This window comes from Lynx rufus, unplaced genomic scaffold (assembly GCF_022079265.1).
Source record: "Lynx rufus isolate CCGP_SWC_20201006 ecotype Redwood Valley unplaced genomic scaffold, mLynRuf1.p SCAF_6, whole genome shotgun sequence".
NCBI classification, from domain to species: domain Eukaryota; kingdom Metazoa; phylum Chordata; class Mammalia; order Carnivora; family Felidae; genus Lynx; species Lynx rufus.
The window spans coordinates 39,385,510-39,409,622 of NW_025814878.1; the positions used below are offsets into that span (position 1 = coordinate 39,385,510).

Consider the following 24,113-nt stretch of genomic DNA (forward strand, 5'->3'; position numbering starts at 1 on the left):
TGAACTCACGAACCGCTAGATCTTGACCTGAGCTGAAGTCAGGCGCTTAACCGACTGAGCCACCCAGGAGCCCCTACAGAACACATTTAAAGACAGGTTCAGGGATGGGCATAGTCATGGAACTAAGGAGAGATTGAAGATAGTCCCTCTGGTGATGGGCAAAGGTCTATATTCTCTCTCAGGATAAAAGGCTGACGGGAAACCTGCAGTGCTCAATCAAATATTTAGATTTGAAGTGTTGCATATTTATTTCTACAATCATGAGAATAAAAAGTCCAGATCTAAGAAACCTGAAAGACATTCAGAATATTGTATTCCCTTTAAGGCAAGAACTTTGTCTGCTTTTAAAGCTTTGCTTTTAAACGCACTTTAAAATATCTCCTGAATAGTCATAAACTGCCACAGTCTTGCACCAGGGACAGGTAAAAACAGCAAGGGGAAAGAAGGAAATACACTCTTAAAAGCTGAGCTCATAATCGTAAACTCAAGCCCATGAAACTGTTTCTAATGTGCATAGGCGTGCTTTGTCTCTGGGCTCATCCACAGGGCGGAAATTCAAGTTGGCTACAAATAAGAAGTTTAGTGACTTTGTCTCATGTATCATAACTTCTGGACTATGGGACCCCAGCTATGTGACTCCTGGGGATGAGCAGTATCACTCTCCTGTCTCCACTAAACAAGGCATACTTTCTTCATCACACTGCCACGTCATATCCTAACTGTTAACGCAGCTGCCCACTGCCCCACAGCAGGGCTGGAGTCTGGTCTGTAGTTGCACCCCGAACCTCTAGCCGCAGCACAGGCATTTTTTAATCAATAAACACGTCGGTAGGGCAAGTCTATTCACACGACTTAAATTTTAGACATAACAAGGTACACGCTACCCAGCCTTTCTTTGTGTCTGATACAACTTACCTTAAGTCTGATACACAAAGAGAAGACCCACAAAGGCCTGAGAGTGATGTAAAGCGATGAGACAAACTGCTACGTGTGGATGCGGTAGCATGTTTTGTATGTTACACATGTGTTGTGCATGTGCTGTAGCATGATGTGTGTGTTACGTGCCCATGCTGCATGCGTATGCTCTGTAGAATTAGTCTCAGGGTTGGACGTTGCGCTGTGCACGGGGGAGGCTGGCTTGCATTCTGTATCATCCTGTCCTAATGTGCCTGAATCAGAGGAGTGGAACAGAAAGCAGACAACCAGGGCTAGAGGTATTTCTTTCTCGTGCTTTGCTCCCGATGTCAACTGCTTGAAGAATGGAAAGGGCTCTGAAGTATGCACCGTGTGAAGGAGGGGATGTGTTAGAGGATAGACCCTTCAGCATGGCTACCAGCAAGAGTACCGTAAGTCGTTTCCAATGTGAGTTAATTTTAGTTACCAAATACCACATTTGAAGAGACCAGCTTTCTTCTTCTTTCACAGAAGCACTAGTTTCATCTGTTTGCATTTTAGTACTACGTGGCTGAAAAAAGATGAATAATCTTTAGGCGAGAAGTTGTAAAGCTGGTATTTCTACTGGAATGGTTCATATAGCACCGTTATAAAAATAGCATAGCTTTTAGAATTTATCCAAATGTCATTGCTAATCTTTCTCAAAGTCACAAGTACAATCTATTCATTCTCCACAAGTCAAGAGATGCAAACCCACAAATGTGTCTTTAGAATACAATCCTTATAAATCTCTTTCTTTTATAATAAAGGGAACAGCTGGATTTCTTCACTTCAGTGTCTCTCTTCCATCATCTTTTTCCTTAATATGTTACCTCTTTTGCCGTTGTTAACTTTCTTTAGCTTCCGACTATAAAGGCAAAGTTAAAGTTTTTTTTTCCAAGAGACGTTCAACATTATTAGCCCCTAGGGAATTATAAATGAAAACCGTGATGAAGTATCACCATGTACTTTTTGGAATGGCTAAAATGAAAAATAATGATGACCCCGAGTGCTCATGAGGGTGCGAAGATGGAGACCGACCGATCTCTCCTACATTGCGGGAGGGGATGTAAAACGGGACAACCACACTGCAAAGTTGTTTGCCGGTTTCTAAAACCAAACAGGCACTTTCTATATGATCTAGCAATTGCACTTTTGGGCATTTATCCCAGGGAAATGAAACCTTGTGTTAACACAAAAACTTGCAAGTGAATGTTCATAGCACCTTTCTTTGTAAAAGCTCCAAATGAAAACAACCCAAGTGGCTTTCAACAGGTGAATGGTTAAACAAACCCTGGTATACCTGGACCATGGACTACTACTCAGCAATAAAAAGGAATAACATATTGATACATGCAACAATCTGGATGCACTGAAAGACATTATGCGTATGGGGCGCCTGGGTGGCGCAGTCGGTTAGGCGTCCGACTTCAGCCAGGTCACGATCTCGCGGTCCGTGAGTTCGAGCCCCGCGTCGGGCTCTGGGCTGATGGCTCAGAGCCTGGAGCCTGTTTCCGGTTCTGTGTCTCCCTCTCTCTCTGCCCCTCCCCCGTTCATGCTCTGTCTCTCTCTGTCCCAAAAATAAATAAACGTTGAAAAAAAAAATTTAAAAGACATTATGCGTAGTTGGAAAGGAAAACAGTCTCAAAAGGTTAAATAGTGCATAATTCCATTTTACATAGCACCCTCCTGCCGACAAAATCATATAGATGGAGAACAGATTAATGGTTGCCTGATGACCAGGATGGCAGTGGTGGGTTGGGTAAAACTTCACAGGGATAGTACAAGGGAGTTCTTTTGTGGTAATTGGGCAGTTCTGTATTCTGTTTGTGGTAGTGTTTAAACAAACTTACATGTGGGACCAAATTGCACAGAACTACACACACACACACACACACACACATACACACATGAAGGAAAAGAGGTTGAAAACTGAACAAGGTCTGTAGTCTAGTTAACCGTATTGTACCAATATCAATATCCTGGTTTTGACATTATACTAAAGTCATATACCATGTCACCGTTAGGGAAAGCTTGTGAATGGTGCAAAGAACTCTGTACTTTTGCAATTCCCTGTGAGTCTATAATCATTTCAAAAAAATACTTTTCCAGGGTGCCTGCGTGGCTCAGTCGGTTGAGCGTCTGACTTTCAGTTCAGGTCATGATCTCGCAGTTTGTGAGTTTGAGCCCCCATCAGGGTCTGTGCTGACAGCTCAGAGCCTGGAGTCTGCTTTGGATTCTGTGTCTCCCCTTCTCTCTGCCCATGCTCATGCTCTGTCTCTCAATAATAAATAAATGTTAAAAAAATTGAAAAATGTATATTTTTCCTCTCAATTTTCATGTATCAGTTGTTTGTGACATTTAACCCTACGTTTGGTGAATGTACTGAAAGGGCAGGAGGAGAAAGCAAAGAGAGGCTCTTCATGTCTTTTTGTTTTATGTCTCTGTTTTTAAGAGAATCAGGAAACGAAAGTATTTGGTGCTCTGCCAACTATTAATGAAGGCTGTCTTGCTAAAACAGAAGTGCTTTGAAAAAAGGCTACTGGGTCACATCCTATCATTTCTTTCCTCAGAAACTCTCATGGCTCTCTGTTACCTATAAAATGAAGTCACACTCTTTATCCTGCCATTGAAGACCTCTCATAACATGGCCTCAACTTAGAGTTTCAGCTCTACATTCCTCTCGTCCTCTATTCTATTGATGAGAATCCATTGCTTCAATCTGTTTTCTACACCAGAGCCCAAGTTTTCTTAAAAACTCACATTTGGATTCCCCTGGCACTTGGCCTAAAGAATCAAACCCTTGACCTGGACATCACGACTCATAGTCTGGCCCCTGCCTCCTTTTCCAGGCCATCTTGTACCACTCTTCATTCTCCGTGTCCAGCCACATGACCTTGTCCACAACTTCATCCTTGCCACAGACCTTCCCACACAGGGCGTTGAGCACATTGTCTTCTTTGCTTGGACCTCTTTCCACTCCTCTTGTAGATCTCAGCCCCACTATCAATTCTTTAGGAAAATTTTCCCCAACTCCCCAGTTGAGGTCAGGTTGTTTTGACAACCGTTCTAATAAAACACTTTCCTTGAGAACATTTATCCCTCGTTATAACTATACATCCATTCCCTTGATTATTTGACCAAAGCCTGCCTTCCCCATCTGAGTGGAAGCTCCATGAGAATACAGAGGGTGTCTGTTTTTGCTCACAACTTTGTTCACACTTAATACGATGTCTTGAATGTAGAAGTATTCAGTTATTATTTTTTAAGTGACTAGATGAATCAAACTGGAACAGCTGCTCTCCAATCATATTCATTGGGTTTCCTTCCCCCAAACTCTGTCATGCTCTTCACTCCAGGTGCAAAGCTATACCCACATTTTATCCTCTCTACACTTTATCCAATTTTATAGACCACAGGAATGGATACTTCCTTGCCTTTGGAGATAAACATCATCTCTGCCTCCTTTGGAAACTGTAGCACTTAGGCATCTGTTCTCTTGCCATACTTGGTGTTTTTGTATAAAACCTTTATATATATTTGTATTTATATATTTATAAATATTGTTATATTATAAATATAAATATTTATATTTATATAAGGTTTTTATATATAAAACCTTATATAAAGGTTTTATAAGCTTATTATAAGCTGAATTAATTTATGGCAAACTCCAAAAGAAAACGGGAGGTGGCCAATTTAAGCTGAAAGAAAGTTTCAAAACAATATATGTATACACAGAAAAATCAAACAAATCTAACATTTTCTCATGCTTGGTGTAATTTTCAAGAATGAAGATCCCACGAGTCATGCTCTGAACCCATCACCAAAGGTAGCAGGAGACAAAACTATATATACAATAACATTCAGAAAAGTGGAGAGCTACTCAATGATTGTATATGCCTATGTTTCCTTATCCAATGGAAGAGAAAACAATTGTCCACAATAGTGATGTTCTTTCTGGGTTCTACATACAAACCCATCCAGTAATAAATGTGTGTGAATTCTGTGAGTGGCTGACAAAAATAAAAATTATAGAATCAAGGGAAAATTATTGATCTTTGTTAGTTCTACCAAGTAAATTAACTTACTAAACAGCAGTACATACATGGTTCCCAGAACAAATGCCTCCTTCTGTTCTGACCATTTATTATTTAATAAGTTTATTTGTTGTAGGTGGCAAAAATAATTCTAGAATTGTTAGCTTCAACTTGCTTTTTTCTTTCTGCTATCTGTTGCTAACTAAATTACAATGAAGACCAACTGATATTTCAGTAGAATTATTATTTTTCTTTCTCTCTACAGAGTTAAGATAAACTTTTTCATAGAATGGAGCATTGAATAGGTGTTAAACAACTAATTTGAGAGAGCTGGCAGGATGGATTTGGATGGCGGTGTATGACATGGGTTGAACTAAACACCTGAAGACCAGGGGACCTGTTGTTAAGAATAAATTGTCACTGTTCACAAACAAAATGAAAATTTTGAAGGGAGAGCTTGGGTGGCTTAATTGGTTGAACATTCGACTCTTAATTTCATCTCAGGACATGATCTCATGGTTCATGAGTTTGAGCCCTGCATCAGGCTGTGTGCTGAAAGCTGGGAGCCTGCTTGGGGGTCTCTCTCCTCCCCTCTCTCTGCCCCTACCCAGCTTGTGCACACACACACACACACACACACACTCTCTCTCTCTCTCAAAATAAATAAACTTTAAACATTTTTTGGAAAAAGCCCCATAAGAAACCAGCAATTGGTTGTGACTTTTCAATGCTTGAAAGAAAAAAAAAAACAAAAAGTCAACTGTATTTTCAAAGTGTGAATTCTCCTCATACTCCCCTAGGCTCATTTCTAGTTTTTGATTCTAGGCTAATGGGCGCAGTTCTGCCACAAAGCTAACATTTGTCTCTTCGTTGTCCCACCACATCTGTATGGACATTCTGGAGGTCTCTACATTTAGGTAGAGAACTGCTGGGAATCTCTATGCCCCCAAATACTAGAAATAAGTGCAGGTGAATTAACTTCTTTGAACATTTATTGAGTACCTGGCATGTGCTGGGTTTTCTACCAGGTACCAGAAAGTCAAAGGTGAGCAAGAAATCACTCTTGTGGTGACAAAAAACCTCACAGTTTGGTGGAGTAAGTAGGAATCATTCTTAGGTAAGGCATCATTCTTAGGTAAGACAGACTACAGACAGAGCTAGAAGACAAAGTGCCATGGGAGCACAAAAGAGAGATATCAGTTGTCGCTGTGGGGCTTGTTGAGGTGAGTAAGAGTTAAGCTGGGCGCAGAGGCTCTACAGCTGATTTCCAGCATCTGTCCACCTCTCCTCTCCCACAGTGGGATTGCTCCCACCCTGACTCCAGGAGTGAGTGCTGATTGATGAGCCAGTGATCCTTAAGCAGACATGATACCTCTCTGCCAGAGGGCATTTGGAAATCTGCAGGGACACTTTTGGTTGTTATAACGACTGAAAAAGATGCTGTTGGCATTTAGTGGTCAAGGGATAGGAATATTAAATGACCAATAAAGTAGGAAAGGGACCCAAATCATGAAAAATTGTCCCCCTAAAATGCCAGTGGTACTCCTATTGAAAAACATGAGTCTAAACCAATCAGAAAAATCTCATCCTGTATTGCGTTGGGGAGTCCAAGTTTAAGCCAATTAGGTCCCAGCATCTCCCTGTTATCATTGCGGTCCAATCAGAGCTCTGGACTTTTCTTCAAGGGGTCTAGACAAGCATCCTTTCTGTCTCTCAATGGGCGTGTGGGAAGAAGCCTGCAGCCCCATCTAAACCCATTCTAGATAGCTTCCCATTCAGTCCATATAATCTCAGTTTGTTTAGGGGGTTGGTTTGCTTGTTTGTTTCTTCATTTTTGTTATTGTTGTTTCTAAGCAAATTATTAGAATGGCATGAATGTTGTTGTGGCATCAAGTCTAAGTAAACTGTTATATGAATAATGTTTTGTTTTCATCCCGGAGCTTTGGAATGACTACAGAATTCATAATATTGCCGTAAAAGGAGAAATGAGGGTGAAACAAAAATAGGCAAACTTATTATTTATGGTGTAATGAAGAATGTAAGTGGTGCCTGGTGCAAATTGTGAAAACCCAAGTTAAACTTGCAATTGTGTGTATGCATGTGCATAAAAGAAAAAGAGAGGGAGGGAGGAAGGAAGGACACAGTGATTATCTTCATGAATAACGCTATTTAGGCATTTATGTCTTACTCTTTTACAAGAAATTCTGTCCCTTCAGGTTGCAAAACCTCCTCATTAAAGAAAGCTAAAAGAAAAAATTATCAAGCCCTGTGATTACTTAATCAAAGTCCATGAACATGTTCTAAATAGCTTAAAATAGCTCTTTTTATGCTTATTAATAACTCTCCTACTGACATAAGATTAGTTGCTCCTATTCATAGCTAGAAAATATTTTCCTACGTTGTCAATCCTTATGGTCTATTAAGAACAAAGAGGAAAAAGATATCCAATTACATTCGAATTGAGAAAAACTAATAAGACATAGAAATAAAGCTCAAGTTATTTTTTATACACCCAATTTTCCTCTTGTAACACTTCTAGAGGAGTATTCAGATTCCCAGGTGACTCAGCTGAAAGGAAACTACATCCGGGAACAGAGGCAGCTGCGAAGAACAGAAGAGTCGCCAGTACCTGGATGCTGGTCAGAGTCGTGTACTGGTAGGCCTTGACCACCAGGTAATTTGCTTCCAGGTCGATGAGTCCCAGGATCATATACTTCCACCACCTTCGTCGTAAAATTGCCAGGAGGTTTTCTTCTCCTGTGTTATGAAGGTAAGAAGAAAGGGGTTAGGTTCTGAACACACGTTCTAAAGGTTCTAAACTGCCTATTTAGAAGGATTCTAAATTATTACCGTATGATGTATTTTTTACTGTTCCTTATCAAAAGTTTAATTAGACAAATGAGTTGTGTCCAAGACCGACGTGTTTTTATTGTACATTTTGGCTTTTCGGATTGGTTTCTATGCCAGAGGAAGCCTGGGCAGGATTTTAGATCACCATGCAAAGCATTTTCTCATGAGCGTTTCAAGGAAAACACATTACATCATGTAAAAATAAAAGGAAAGGTGTGCCAGAAAGGCTGCATACACACACAGAGTCCAAATCATTCCAAACTTCAGTATTGTGGTAAAATAGAAAGAAATGAAATGAGGGCAGCTCAATGACAACGGCCTATGCTTGGCAGCTGATCTGCGGTTAGATTCCAAGACGCCATCCTGAGCGCTTGCTCAGCTTTGAACGTTACATGCTCTGAACATTATATTCTGGTGGGGTGTGGGTGATGGGAAACAAAGGAAGTAGGGGTCATTCTCAGATGGAAAAGAGCCATAGGATCATGGTCTGAATATTGCCCCAAACCCTCACCATCTTGCCTCTTAAGACTATAGCATCAGAACAGATTTGGAATCCCTTAGTTTTTCATCTGTATTTTTACATATTTCAGGCCTGAGATAAGCCTTATTTTTCAAGAGGAAATCATGATTGTTAATAATAATAGCTCTTTGGAGCCAACCTGTGAGGTCTTCCTAGAGGATGGTGAATATGTAGAAACCCTGAGTGAATGGTGACTGTATTCATTATGTATTGCTGCACAATACATAATTATTATCCTAAACATTGATGCTTAAAAAAAGAAGCATTTATTATCTCATAGTTTTGTGGGTCAAGAATCTGGACACAGCTTAACTGAGTGCCTCTGATTCAAGATGTCTCAATTGTAGCCAAGTTGTCAGCCATGGATGTAGTCATATCTGAAGGGCTGACTGGAGAGGGATCTGCTTTTTTTTTTAATTTTTTTAATGTTTATTTATTTTTGAGAGAGACAGAGTGAAAGTGGGGGTGGCAGAGAGAGAGAGAGAGAGAGAGAGATTGGAAGCAGGCTCCAGGCTCTGAGCTACAAGCACAGACCCTGACGCGGGGCTCAAACTCAGACTGTGAGATCATGACCTGAGCTGAAGTCGGATGCTTAACCGACTGAGCCACCTAGGTGCCCCAAGAGGGATCTGCTTCTAAGCTCAGTGAGAATGGCTGTTGGCAGGCCTCAGTCCTCTCTACAATGCGGGCGGGGGGTGGGGGCGGTAGGGGGTGGCAGTGTGTGGGGGGGGACCTGCAGTCTTTCTTATAGCCTATTACCATAAATGACACTTCTGCCCTATTTGATTCTTTAGAAGAGGGTAAGTTCAAGCCATATTCAAGGGAAATAATTTTGTAAGGATGTGAATACCAAGAGGCAGAGATCATTGGAGGCCATCTCAGAGGTTGGCTACCCAGTGATACACACCTTCAGTACTATAGCTGTGCTTAAGCTGGTCCTCAGGAACCTCAACAGACCCCTGAGCCACTGTTAGAACTTTGAACTCCTAATTTCTACCATTGGTCTTATTCCAGTCACCACGATAGGAGGTGAAGACCTTTTCAATGTTATGAAGACTCGTAAAACAAAGCTTTCCAGCTACATGGATAATGTCAGGGTGTGGGTCGTGTCTGGTTGGCAACAAGGAAGGAGAGGTCCCTGGACCTTTGGTAAGCTAACCCAGTTTTCAAGCCTTATTTTGGATGCTACGCTTCTCATATCCTTTGCTCCAAACACACTAAAAATCTCTCTCAGTGAATTGCTAATTCCTGTTCATCCTGCAAAGTTTAGTTATTCTCTCCCATTTTGTCTGATACCACTGCCCCCTGGGTAATGTGTACCCAGCTCTGAATAGTCTTTTCACATGATTGCAATTACTTAGAAATTGTCTCTTCACTAAACTAGGAATTTGGGGATGGTAAGACATCACTGTCTTACTCATACATGTATCCACAGCACTTAGCATACTGACATATACTAAGGATTAGCTAAGTGTTTTGGAATGAACAAATAATTGAACTGAAAAAAGTGTGAAGTGCTATCTCTCTGAATATGTCAAGAGCCAGCTCTAGAATATGAGTCACATTTCTTAGTGTTTTGCACTTAGATTCATAGCTGGTAGATGTGATCCCCAAGGTTATTTCCTCCCAGCCAGGTCATTTTGGCAATGCCCTCGCACAGCATTTCTGCCTTTCTTACTTGCCTACGCATTCGATAAATCAACACACCTCTCAATTTATTTTGTAAATTAGTGATTCGCAACTTCACTGAATATTCCCATCTTCTTGACAGATTTTTAAAAATTTCAATGTCTGGGACCAGTCCCCCCAAATTCTGATGTAATTATCTTTGGGAGGGGCCAGAGCATTGAGCTGAGGATCAAATCTAAGACTTTCAAATGGTTGGTGTCCAATGGCGATGCTTAGGATGACCTGAGCTAGGAATTCCAAAGAGGTATAACCACAGACGACTGAAGACTCTTCATACCAAAGAAACAACTGAACATCTGGCCTAAAGTATGCTTTCCCTTGTCTTGTCTCTGGGCTTTTCCTTGTGCTGATTCCTCTGTTTGGACTATTCTTCCTCAGTCTCCAAATGAAGGATCAGCATAGACACCACCATCAGGAAGCCTTCCTTGATCTCTTAACTCAGTCTTCCTAGGACTGGGTTTCCCTGTGATGTGCTTCTTTAATGTCTTTTGTTTATCCCACATATAATACTTATCTCACTGTAATGACCTGTTTTCTTGACTCTATTACCCATTAGATTATTAACAATTTGGAGAGCATGGCATTGCCTTGGTCATCACTTTATCTCTAGGATCCAACAGTATATGGTGAGTGGTCAATAAATAATACAGAATGTATAAATAAATTTCATGTTTAATAATCTTAGCAATGCTAAAGAGCATCGAAATTGAGGTACTTAAAATATATCTACTATAAACATTCATGTTCCAGACAATGAAAATTGTTTTTTAGTTAGAATGTAGACAATATCTGACACAATTAATTTGGTGACCATTTTACACATAATATACTATACATAGGACATCAAAAGGTTGATGGCATATTTAACTGCAAAGCTGCAATTCTATAGTCACAGGTCATTGTCCCAGTTAATTTACACAATGAACAGAGAATTGCCAAACTCGGAGCATACCAGCCACATCTCAATGATGTAAGACTGAAAATCTGGGTCATGGTGCTGTTTGTTCTACCAATCAATAACATATTCAAAGTGTAATTCATTACATAGATTCAAAGGAATGATTAGTTGCCTTGCTGTTCCGCTGAAGAAGTCTGCAAAGCAAAACACTCTAAATAAATGTTCCATATTGTTTCATTTGAAGCACCAGAAAACATACAACACTTTTGCAGAGCAGAATTATCCAGGAAGGCAAGAGAGCACTTTTGCATTTTGGCTGAGCAAAAAATCCAGCCCTTGAAAGGACTGCTTAGGGATTTGTCTACATGGCTCTCATTAACACTGATGTACAATAGGTGATTAAAATTCTTTCTAGAATAATGAAAATGCATTCTTTACAGCCTTTGTGCCAAACCGCTCCCTAAATCTCATGAAATAGGGCCATCCATAAGAAAGAGAAGCACAAGTGGTGGTATGTTAATGTTTTGAAATTTTTCTTCTTCTTCTTTTTTTTTTTTTTTAATTAACTAGAAACAGTAATAAAATCCATGGGTGGAAACTTTAGAATTACAGTCTGGCATTTAAATGCATTCTGTTAATTATTATTTTTATCAATATGTTCAAATATAAATAAAAATATTAGAGGACAATATAATAAGGTAACCTCCAACCTGATTTTGCTACATTTGTTTCAGAAATTTGGGGATTCTTTTTGAGGAAGAAAATGCTACAGATAAAACTGAAGCTCCTTTTTTGCTCTTGCCAAATTCCCTTCCTTTCCCTCCTTCTTTAAATCATTGCCTTGATATTATTGTGAATCCTTCATGTTTATGTTTTTGTTACACCTTTTCTAGGTATGTTTGTATCCAAAATACTTCATAGTCTAAAGTTTTTAAACTTTATATGAAAGTTTATTGTATATACTGTACATGTAACATTCTTCTAGGGTTTTTAAATATTTAACATTGTTTTACAAATGTATCCCTATTGTTTCATGTAGAGCTAATTTATTTTAAACACTGTATATTATCATATTTTATGAATCTGTCACAGTTTATCTAGTCTCCCACCAATAACCCATCTAGGTTGTTTCCATTTTTTCTCTATTAGGAACAGTGCAACAAAGAAAGTTACTCTAATTTTAAGTAACAGTACTCCAGCAACAATAACTACTTCAATAATTAAGAACAGGGAAAGAAATTACTGGCAATCTTGATCATGTCATTCATATTTAATTTTATTTTTATTTATTTAAAAAAAAAATTTTTTTTTTCAACGCTTTTATTTATTTTTGGGACAGAGAGAGACAGAGCATGAACGGGGGAGGGGCAGAGAGAGAGGGAGACACAGAATCGGAAACAGGCTCCAGGCTCCGAGCCATCAGCCCAGAGCCTGACGCGGGGCTCAAACTCACGGACCGCGAGATCGTGACCTGGCTGAAGTCGGACGCTTAACCGACTGCGCCACCCAGGCGCCCCTCATATTTAATTTTACTAAGCACCAACAGCATGATCAATCAAAAGTGTTTTTGAGTTTTTGTAACAAATAACTTCTAGGATACTTACTATGTACCAGGCAGCATCCACATGCCTTACAAATAACTAATTTACCTAATCCTCATAATAACCCCATAGAGTAGAGATGGCTATTAACTTTACGTGCAGAAGACAAGATCAAGGCCTGGAGGAGTTAAATAACTTGCCCCAAGGGACACACAGATAAGCCAGGATCTGGACTCATGACAATCAGGCACTGGGCTTCAGACTCATTAGCACTGTACAAATTTTGCCTCACTGATTTGTAACGGTGGCATTGTCCTCAGGAGTCACACATTTCTCATTAAGGACTCTTTCATGACCTACCTGTCCCGACTCACTGCTGGGTGCCCCACTGCTAACTCCAGGAGGTGCCCATCACACTGAAGCCCGTGTGCATGGCGCCCCCTGGAGTTGCCAGTACCCATGATGCAGCTGTGTGTCTACCCCTGAAGCGGCTTGGGGATGAGGATGTGTCCCAATCACCATCAAGTCAGTATCAAGGATATGGTGTCTCCTTGCCTGATGTAAAGTCCATGACAGACTTGCCCTTCTAAAATATAAAATAAGGTCTAAAATAAGTTCTGTAGCTTAGAGAAGTTTAATGACGAATTACTGTTTTATGCTGTGCTACTTGCTGAAGCCTCAGGCATAAAAACACTGGTCACACATGGGTGGGGCCAGGGTGGTGGTGGTTATTAATACATGCTGAATGAAGGAAGGTAAAACTTTTGTACAAGAACCGAAACATGGTTAACATTCATGGCAGTGCCTGGAAAACAGATCTCTGATTCATAATATTCATAGTATTCTTGTTCACCCCCAGTGGTAGTCTGAGTAAAGAGTAACAGCACTGTAAGACAGTACCAGAGGGAACAAGACAGCTGCATTATTCTTGGGACATTTTCATTAAGGGCTCTCACGGGTGGTGTGGTCTTTCATGGTGTTCTTATGCAAGAACAGGACCCAGCATGCTTTGCCGAGAGTCTACAGCAAACGCAAAGCCCCTACACAGGGAGGCGAAGCCCTTACTTGAACCGGCACCTCCTTGGCTCACAATCTGAAGCCATAACATCATCTTTATCAGGATTCCCAAGGGAAGTGTTTACGTATGAATCGGTGAACCTGAAAAATTTTAAATGACTGATGACGGAGGTTTTAATTACTCACCATTAAAAGCTGAAATTTATTAGAATGGAAAGCTTGAGACAATTTTCTTTAGTCAGAAAAGTGAACCAAATAAATGCACTTAGGAGGAAATAAAAATATAAGTTGTTCACAAAAAGGATTGCAACCAATTATACCTTATAACATGAACCTGAGTATAGGGATGAAATACAAAAAAAATAATAATGAAGATTAAATTTTGTTTTGTATTCCTTCACTCATGTTTACTATTAGAAACAGTGCAATTAGGACGAGAATAAAAGACAGAGTTGCGTCTTGGTCGTAACGTGTTGCATCTCAGACCTGGGGTTGAACACAGACTGCCTTCTGCTATGTGGTCCTAAGTAACTTGGTAAATGGCTCTGAACCTTGATCCCTCTACTGCGAAAGGTAGTATGAGTAATGTGTGTAAGCTAATGTCTAATATAAGGTATGTGCACAGAACATAATAGCAATGGGTAGGGTTCTGAAAGCCTTGTATCCTTCCAGCCACCCACTGCATCTAGCTCACCATGTGTGGTAGAGCTGCCTAGAGGAAGCCCAGGAACATGAATCCTCACAATTATCACTTCGGGCCTCAGCCACCTACCACTCTCTGTCCCTTACCCTAGGTCACATCGCAGCCAGCATACAACATTTGTCCAAACTAGAAGCAAGCTGAGGCCTTGTCTTTGATGCCTCTCCCCCGGACCAGCCAGTGTTTTGATCCTTTGCATAGCACCACTTACCCTGAGAGTGGAGGCTGTGTGAACGTACAAGTTTTCTGCCATCTTGTGCCAGGCCCTTCTCTTGTTTACACATCCTCAGCTAAGCCCCACATAGTGATTTAGACAAGTTAGTCAGTGTAAGATCTTGTTATTAAGGCGAGAGCGCTGAATAGCACCTTAAAAATCTGCTCAGTCATCTGGCTGTTTTCCAGAAATGCCTAGTAAAACTTTGAAGAAAATACCTAAAAGCAGCTAAAGATGAATCATAATCCCATCAGGTTGTGGTAGCCGTTACTGTAAGTTGAATGGGAGAAAATAAAGATACATGTGTAGAAATGATCGCACACAGGATAGGTTTCTCAACGGTAAGTTTATTTTATTTCTTTCAAAGTTACATTTCTGGCATTGATAATTAAAATGCAATATTCTAGCTCTAATTATGAACTCTATTACTTCTTCTGAGATAAAAGCGTTTACACATTGTAATATGAAAATAAAAGTCTCAACTTTTCAACATGTGTATTTCAGTGTATGTTACCATTTCTTACATGAACCAAATCACTCAAATCTTAGAAAACTTCCCTTTATGAATTTTTTAAGCTGTCATCTTTTATGAAGCTAAGATATACAATTTTATGGGGCACATTTATCCAAAGTATCCAAACTTCCTGTTATCTTGATGTGTCTTAGAAAATACAATTACTAACATTTTCTTCTTCGTACCAATATAAAAATCGGTATGAATTGATTGCCTAGCTTTTATCATCCAGATAGTTAAAACACATAGGAAGATAAATAAATAAAGAACTTTTCAGAGGCACCTGGATGGCTCAGTTCGTTGTTGAGCAACCAACTCTTGATTTCGGCTCAGGTCACAATCTCACAGTTCCGGTGTTTGAGCCCCATGTCGGGCTCTGTGCAGACAGTGTGGAGCCTGCTTGAGATTCTCTCTCTCCCTCTCTCTCTCTGCCTCCCCCAACCCCCCCCCCCCGCAAGAAAGAAATAAAGAAATAAAGGAAGAGAAAGAAAGAAAGAAAGAAAGAAAGAAAGAAAGAAAGAAAGAAAGAAGAAAGAAACCTTAAAAGAAAGAACTTTTCAGGGGGCACCTGGGTGGCCCAGTCAGTTAAGCATCTGACTCTTGATTTCACCTCAGGTCATGATCTTATGGTTCATGAGATCGAGCCCGTGTCAGCCTCCCTACTGACAGTGTGGAGCCTGCTCAAGATTCTGTCTCTGCCTCTCTCTCTGCCCCTCCCCAACTCACATGTGTGTGCTCACTCTCTTTCTCTCTCTCATGCTCTCTTTCTCAAAATAAGTAAATAAATTAAAAAAAAAAAAGAACTTTTCAAGATATCTAAAAACCCACATACAGGGGCACCCAGGTGGCTTAGTCGGTTGAGTGTCTGACTTCAGCTCAGGTCATGATCTCATGGCTTGTGGGTTTGAACCCCACATCAGGCTTTGCATTGACAATGCAGAGCCTACCTCAGATCCTCTGTCTCTCTGCCCTTCCCCCGCTCATGCTCACTCTCTCTCAAAAATAAATAAACATTACAAAATTAAAAAAAAAATTAAAAACCTATAAAACAAATTGCATACCAACTATTAAACTCTGTTGATTGATACCTGTGTGCTATGGGTTGTTCTACCTCTTAATGAAAACAGTGTATTAGACCTAAACAACTCCCACAGACAAATCCCACCCAGAATTTCTTTAAAACATGTATGCTGTTCAGCATGCATTTTATGTTCTTGGAAAAGAGCATCTTATGAAAGAATAAACCTGCATGAATGACTAAACACTGTCACTGTGAATAACTGAAAGACGAATCTGAAAATCTGATAAATGTTAAGTTGCTGCATGGTCAAACACAACCAACATCTCTGCCCCATGTTTCTAGTTGTAATAGACACATTTATTCATATATATCATCTAACAATTAAAATTTAACCCATAAAAACCAAGCACATCTTTCTCCCCCAAACTCCTGTCCAGTTTATGCCTTTTCTTGAGCAACCACTCCTTGGCGGGGGGAGGACGCATTTTAACTTTGTTGTATCTTTAACGGTTGTCTATATGTGCAGGTTCTTGCCCTGAAAAGTCTCAGCAAGAGTTCCTCCCTTTTGATTTAGGTAGTGAGTCTATGAGGCTGGGCTGTTCCCTTAGGGTTGCTCGGCTGTTCAGCTCCAGGAGGCAGATTTATCAGAGAAGTCATCAAGAATGGTGCCCTTTGGAGTCATGTATATGGCAGCCATGCCTTCCCCTTGGTGGGGCGACATAAAGAGGGCACTGGAGTCATCCAGCAGTGGGCTTTAAGCCAGGCTCTTCCAGGCACTGGGCATATGATGTTGTTTTGCAACTTAGTCTCTGTAACCTCCATTTTCCTCATCTACACATTGGACATACACATTGGACCTGCTTTCTTGAATATTTATTAGAACTAAATGAGATATTTGAAAAATGCTTGACATGCTGCCTGGCAAGTAGCTTTTGTTACTACTATCTTGATTGTTATCATAGCTGGTCTTTCCGCATGCCCTACTTCCTACATAATGTAGTTGTATAGTAAAGAATTGAACCTTGCTCCAAAAGTGGTTTTGGGGTTTGAAAAATCTGGGATTTGAACTCGGCTAACAATATGATTCAGGGTAGGGGCTGGCCATGCCAGAAAGACCAACAATGTGATTTGTGGGGCGGAATTTGGTCGTCCCCAGACTCTGGAGACTGAGATCAGCCACATGGGCAATCAGTCACGCCTATATAATGGAGCCCCAATAAAAACCCTGGACACAGAGGTTCTAGTGAGTTTCCCTGATTAGCAATATTTTGTCCATGCTGTCACACACTGGAGCTGGGAAAGTAACACATCCTACTCCATAGGGAGAGGACAATGGAAGCTCTTGACTTGGTACTTCTGGATTCTGCTCTATGTGCTTCTTCCCTTGGTTGATTTTAATCTGTACCCTTTCCTTGCAGTAACTGTAATCATGACTCTAATAGCTTTCATTGAGTTCTGTGAGTCCTAGCAAATTACTGAACCCAGGCATGGTTTTGGGGAATACTTCCTGCCCTATGAACTTGCAGTTGGTGTCAGCAGAGAGGGTAGTCCTATGTGGACTCTAAACTTTCTCACTTGGCTTAAACTCTCACAGTTGATGTGGAGTAATGGTAGTGTTGGGGCTATGGCCCTAAATCTTTGCAGTCCTCAAATACAACTAAATTTGTTCCTCTCTTGCTCAAGAACTTGAGTACATTTTAGGTGTATCTCAGAATAACCAGACTCAGAATCCTCCAGGTCTGAATTCAAATTAAAACAAACAACTAGTCTCCTTTCCAGATGATGCTAAACAATGTATGTGATTATTTGTTATCTTTAAAAGGAGTGTAGGAATTTTGTGCTTTATATCTAAATTTTCTGTCATTATAAACATATCGCTTACAATGGGAAATACTGCTCACTAGCTTAAAATGGTTAATGATAGGTTGGCTGTGTGTGGGGGCAAATGCTTTGATTTGAAATTATTCAAAGCAATCATAATAAAACTATGTGCTAATATAAATCTTTCTATTTTCCTGGGGGGAGCCTGCTGAGAGGAAAATGTATTTGTCCTTTTTAATGACAAGACTATTTTCCTTTTCTTTATCCCATTTTGTGAAAAGTGACCCTACTTGCCTTTTGGAGGCTTCCTGTAATTGGCTCTGATGCCTCTTGACATTAGCAGATGAATCTGTCAGTTTTATGAATTTTGTTTTGAACAAAGAGCTGTGTAGCAGCTAATGACACATGATGTAAGGGGAAGAGGCCAACGCGGGCTTGCCTCTGGACTTTTGCTACTTGCCGAGCATATTCAAAAGACAACGTGACAGAAGGTGCCAGCCTGAACTCTTGAGGGCTGACCTTGAGCTCTGACATGAGAACATCTGTCATGATGGACAGATAGGTTAGACCCAACATGGGAAATTAGCAAGAGAAGTGTCCACAGGCCAGAAACGCTGGTAAAGCAGAAATCTGGTCAGCCTCCTCTCCCCTGTCCACCCTCCCACCTCCAGCCCAAATGCCAAGCACAGATCTACCAAGGCCATTTCTGTTACCTGACATCTATTTTTCACTGAACACCATTTGTCAGGCACTGACACCATATATTCATTCTCTCATTTACTTGCCACCCTATACTCTAGGTTAAAAGCATGAAGCCAAAAAGACCTGTGTTAAGGTACTGACTCTGCTCCTGAACTGGCTGTGTCACCTTGAGAAAGTTTACTCATTCATAAAATGAGTCAGACACTACTTATTTGAAAATATGTTATATGGATTAAACGAGAAAATATATGTAAAGTGTCTGGCTTCCAAGAAATACTTAGTAAATGATAGCTTTGTTATTAATAGCCTTATGAAGAAAGCATTTTTCAGAGCATGAAATTGGATTTAGAGTTAGGTAATTTGTCTAAGGTCTGTCCTGACTTTTTATTGGAAAGTATTCACTATTCTAAGAATGATGCTTTTTGTTTATATGGCACATTTCATAAAATAAACCAGAAATATTTTTATTTATATGATCTTTCTGAAATTAGTTTCAGTAGAAACAAGGCAGTATTTTCTAAACAATGCAATATATATATATTATTTATATTTATATTTATATTTATATATGTAGTCCCATCTTAAAATATTAAAGAATATATTTTGGGGGTTAAAAAGTTTCCACTATACTAACCTAGTGGCAAAGAACACTATGGTGACCAGATAATCATCTTAAAATACCATTTTCCACCAAAAGAAATAATGGTTTTTGGAGAAGTGGTTAATTGCAGATTTGGATCGGGAAATGTAATACAAGTCAAGCCTGGAACATCTTGTCATATAGAAGAGCAAGACAGAAATCAAACATTACTAGGGCTGTGTCAAAAGGACACAGAGGCCAACTTGAAGGGTCTTTCATATGAAACTAACAACTGAAATGGATTGAAATGTATCAGATATGTTTAGATCCATAAGTTCATAATAAATATGAAAGCAAGAGCAACAACAATTACCACCAAACACATTGAAAAAAAAATCCTAATTGGTCACCATTAGAAGATATTAATAAACCAATTCATTTTGAAAATTGGTAAACAAAGGGAAAAAATAATCAAGTTTTTGTCCCCTGGGATTCTTATATGAGCTATACCACTAGGTAACTAAATAGTAGATGAGGGAGAGATTGGTCTTTATGGTAATACTCTAACCAATAAATTTAAAAAAAAATGAGAGAATTAGACTATCATATTTTGTACCCCATGATGAATTAATGGGTATTGGCCTTGAAGGTCAAGCTACTAACATTACAAAGGAAGAGACAATGAAGCATTATGTTTTATGTGCTTCCTGGTGGAAGAACCAAACACTACTTACACACACACACACACACACACACACACACACACACACAGAACCTAAATCTGATCAAGTCTCTGGACTTAGCTACTAATTTTAAAAATTCAGAGGTCAGAGAAGTATGTTAAAAGTCACTAGAAAGATTCAATCAGCAAAATCCAGACTGTGAGATCTGCTATAGTCCGGCTACTCAGTTTGGTCTGTTGAATGGCAGCAGGAGTGATTAAGGGTCTTTCAGAAATGCAGACTCTCAGACCTTCTCCCCACCTATGGACTCAGAATCTGCATTTGAGTGCCAGCCAGTTTGTATACCCTACAGCTGGAGAAGCAGTGACTGTAGAAGACACATGCAGTTTCTTCAATAAATAAACTGTAGTAAAAACAAAAGAAGGAAATCTATAGGTTAAAAGAACCTAAGAAAAACATCAGCCACATGCAATGTGCAGACTTTATTTGCATTTGGACTCAGACAAACTGTAAAAAATATATATCTATGAGACAATTGGAAATTTGAACACTGACAGGATAGAATTAGAATTATTGTTAATTTTATTTTATTTTTTTTATTTTATTTTAATTTTTTTAAATATTTTTATTTATTTTTCAGACAGAGAGAGACAGAGCATGAGCAGGGGAGGGGCAGAGAGAGAGGGAGACACAGCATCCGAAGCAGGCTCCAGGCTCTGAGCTGTCAGCACAGAGCCTGATGCGGGGCTCAAACTCACAAACCATGAGATCATGACCTGAGCCGAAGTCGGTCGCTCAACTGACTGAGCCACCCAGGTGCCCCATAAATTATTAATTTTAAATGTGATCAATGTTTACTTTTAAGCTCTTATCTTTTAGAAATACACACTGAAATAGCTGCAGATGAATTGATACAATGTCTGAGATTTGATTTAAAATAACACCAGGGAAAGTGGTGAGGACAAGGATAAGGATTTGAAATTTATTGAAGCTGATATATTGGCACATGGGGGTTCATTATATTATTCTGTCTACTTTTGTGTATGTTTGAAAGTGTTCAGAATAAGAAAGTTACAAAAATAAGAGGTTCGGTTGTGAACAGGAAGTTTAGCTAATGGAGTAGCCTTGGCCAGAACATGTGAATATCAAGTTATCTGTGCGTCTGTGGGCTTCTTTAAGTATTTTACTGCTGTAGTCACATTCCTCTGTCAGGTGTCCTTGGCTTGTAGGTGATATTATCCTCTTTAGCAGCCAGAGAATGCAGAAGTTTGAATTCTATTACTTCCGTGTCCTCCTTTCAGTCTTGGAGGTCGGGGAGGAATACTTGGCAACTCTTCCAGCAGGGGTTTGACAAGCTCTTCAGAACGAAGAACGTCTCTTACTCATTTCCCTGCATTCTGTTTGAGGAGGTGCCTTGCCCTTGTACGAATGGCCAAGATATTCCCTGCCCTGGAGGCTTCATTTACAGATAAAGCCTGTCTATGTTTGAACTCCAAAAGCCCTCATAGGGAATCTTTTGTTGGTGTATATATGTAGCATCTGTACCAACTACTGACGCTTCTTAAAGCTGCTGATGGAGAAATCACTCCTCTCAAGGGTTGGTAGTGCTGTGTTCAGTTAAGTAGAAACCATTAAGGCAGAGCCGGCCAAGCGCAGTAAAATCTAACTCAATGAAAAGACATGGTGTGGTTTGAACTGTGACTGCCAAGAACCAGGAGAGGAGAAGATGGCAAATAATAAGCTAATGTCCATCCCAAGTGAGGCTTCCGGTGTTGGGTGGCAAACACATTTGGAGCCAGGGACATCGCACAGTTACTGCAGGCCACGGCGTAGGCATGTTCCAGAGTATGTTACCAGCCTTAACTACATACATAGGCCTAGAATAAGTCATTAAACAATGTTAAAATATTTAGGAAGGAAGAAAACAAAACAGCCAGTGATTCAGTTCTTTATAAGTTTGTATAAATGTTATTTCTTGATGCGATCAGATTTTTGCCATTTCCCCCCACTTTGTCTAGACCGGTTCTTACACTTGAGTATACATTAGTATGACCTGGGGAGCTTTCCAGACTGCCAATCTCTGGGTTCTACCTCAGACATTGGCACTCAGCAGGTCTGGGCTGGGGCTCGGATCTGTATTTTACAAAGTCTCCCAGAGACCATGATACTGCTTTGCGGCTGATTCTATTACATTCTGAAAATCCGAATTTAAACTAATAAATAAACTGGAATATTCCTCCATGGGGCATTTGTGATAATAATAAATAAATTTATTTATTTATTTATTACTTCCTATCATTACAAAGAAAGAGACAACCAATTAGATGAGGCTGGTGACCTGAACCACCTGATAGGGTTGTCCTTAGTATAGGAATAAATTGATATCTGTTCTAAGTCTGTCAGAACCCAAGGGAAAGGCAGGGCTATTTCTGGATAAATGCACTATTATAAGCCTTGCCCCAAATCCTACCTTCTCAAAGAAACTTCCCCATTTTGACCCACATTGACTTTTCCTCTGAATTCTTATGGTCCTTATACATTTTCTATTGATTTGGGAACATACTCAACCTACCCTGTATTTTTTAAATGTTATGTGTGTTTTTCTTTTGTCCTGAAATAGTAGTAAACTTAGGGAAAGCAAAGCCTCTGTTTTGTAGTCCTTTTCTGCGACACTCTTATGAACATACATCACTGTCTGCTTAACAAATATTTATTTATCACAAACAAATCCTCAAACATACATAATATAGATGTAGTCCCTAGAGCCGAAGGTCTCTATTTTATCATCTTCTAATATATTTTCACATTATATTTTAGGGAGATTTTAACTTTCCTAAATTTTATTCATTCATTTTTTGTATATCAACTATAGCACTAGTGATTCCGTTCATGTGTACCACCAGTGTTAACAAAGCCTAATGACCCAAGCTAAAACTCATAGAAATGTATACACCCAAGAAAAAGGTCAATTTTACAATATAGCAGCTTAGGGAAAAAAAACACAACAAATACAAACCCTAATGACCCATGCTAAGTGTATCTCTTGAAAAGTGGATATGCGGGGCGCCTCGGTGGCGCAGTCGGTTAAGCGTCCAACTTCAGCCAGGTCACGATCTCGCGGTCCGTGAGTTCGAGCCCCGCGTCAGGCTCTGGGCTGATGGCTCAGAGCCTGGAGCCTGTTTCCGATTCTGTGTCTCCCTCTCTCTCTGCCCCTCCCCCGTTCATGCTCTGTCTCTCTCTGTCCCAAAAATAAATAAACGTTGAAAAAAAAAATTAAAAAAAAAAAAGAAAAGTGGATATGCATCATTGGATAGGAGTCCATTGATAGAATACAAACCTCTGAGACACAGCAGATGGCTTGTCCTGTCAAGCAAGAGTTCACCCATACATTCTCAAGACTAAAGAGAGGTGACTTCTTCTTAGGAAACAAAATTGAACAGGATGTGTTCCAGAAATCAAGGGCTACACGGTAACATTTATTTATTTATTTATTTATTTATTTATTTATTTATTATTGAGAGAGAGGGGGCGCAAGTGAGCAAGGGCTGAGAGAAAGGGAGGAAGAGAGAGAATCCCATAGGGGACTAGAAAGAGAGAGAGAGAGAGAGAGAGAGAAATGGGGCTGACCCAAAGTGGGGCTTGGGCTCACCTGAAGTAAGACTCAAACTCATGAACTGTGAGATCATGACCTGAGCTGAAGTCAGATGCTTAACTAACTGAGCCACCCAAGCACCCTACATGGTAACTTTTAATATGATGTGCCCTTTGTGGATTTCTTAGGAGATAGAGAAAAAGTAAGAGCTTAAAGGTGAATAAAAGAAAACTTTTTATATTTCCAATTAGTAGTCAAGACAGGAGGTAAGATGTAGGCCTAAACTAAGATTAGGATTCCTAATGCAAACCTGGAAAACAATTCAAATTATTCTCCAAAGCAGTCCCATCAATCTTTTTGCCCTCTTCACTTCTTACATCTTAGATCTAATCCAAATACCAAACTTGTAGTACCCACCCACTCCCACCAAATCCAGTCTATTTTTAGATCTGACTTCAACTGAAACGGAGTGATCTTTTGTGAAGGTTATAGCTGAAGTATGAAGGGTGCCTGAAGCTGGTGTATATTCACCTAGCTGAAATGAAGCTGCTAACCCCTTAATAGGAAATTTGAATGTGAACAGGCATAGCATGAAAGGACAGAGTACTTCTTTTCCCTGGTCTTCTGGGTGCACCAGGCCTGTAAGCACACTCCCTCCATGCTCCTTGTTTACCTGTTTTCCTGAGAGGCCTCGTATCTCTCATTTCTTCCTCAATAACAGAAACTTAGACTCCTCTGATATAACTGAACCCAAATCCCAGGACCTGCATTCTACTTCAGAATAAAGATCGGGCCATC

At 39.9% G+C, this 24,113-nt stretch overlaps 1 protein-coding gene across 1 annotated transcript in view; it reads right to left on the reverse strand.

Annotated features, from left to right (window-relative positions):
• Nucleotides 1-24,113, reverse strand: part of SLC35F1 (solute carrier family 35 member F1) — a 405,879-nt gene that overhangs the window by 67,971 nt on the left and 313,795 nt on the right. The window contains exon 3 of the mRNA XM_047103324.1: nucleotides 7,603-7,730. Within this exon, the coding sequence (XP_046959280.1) occupies nucleotides 7,603-7,730 (128 nt within the window). The remainder of the gene's footprint in view (nucleotides 1-7,602; nucleotides 7,731-24,113) is intronic.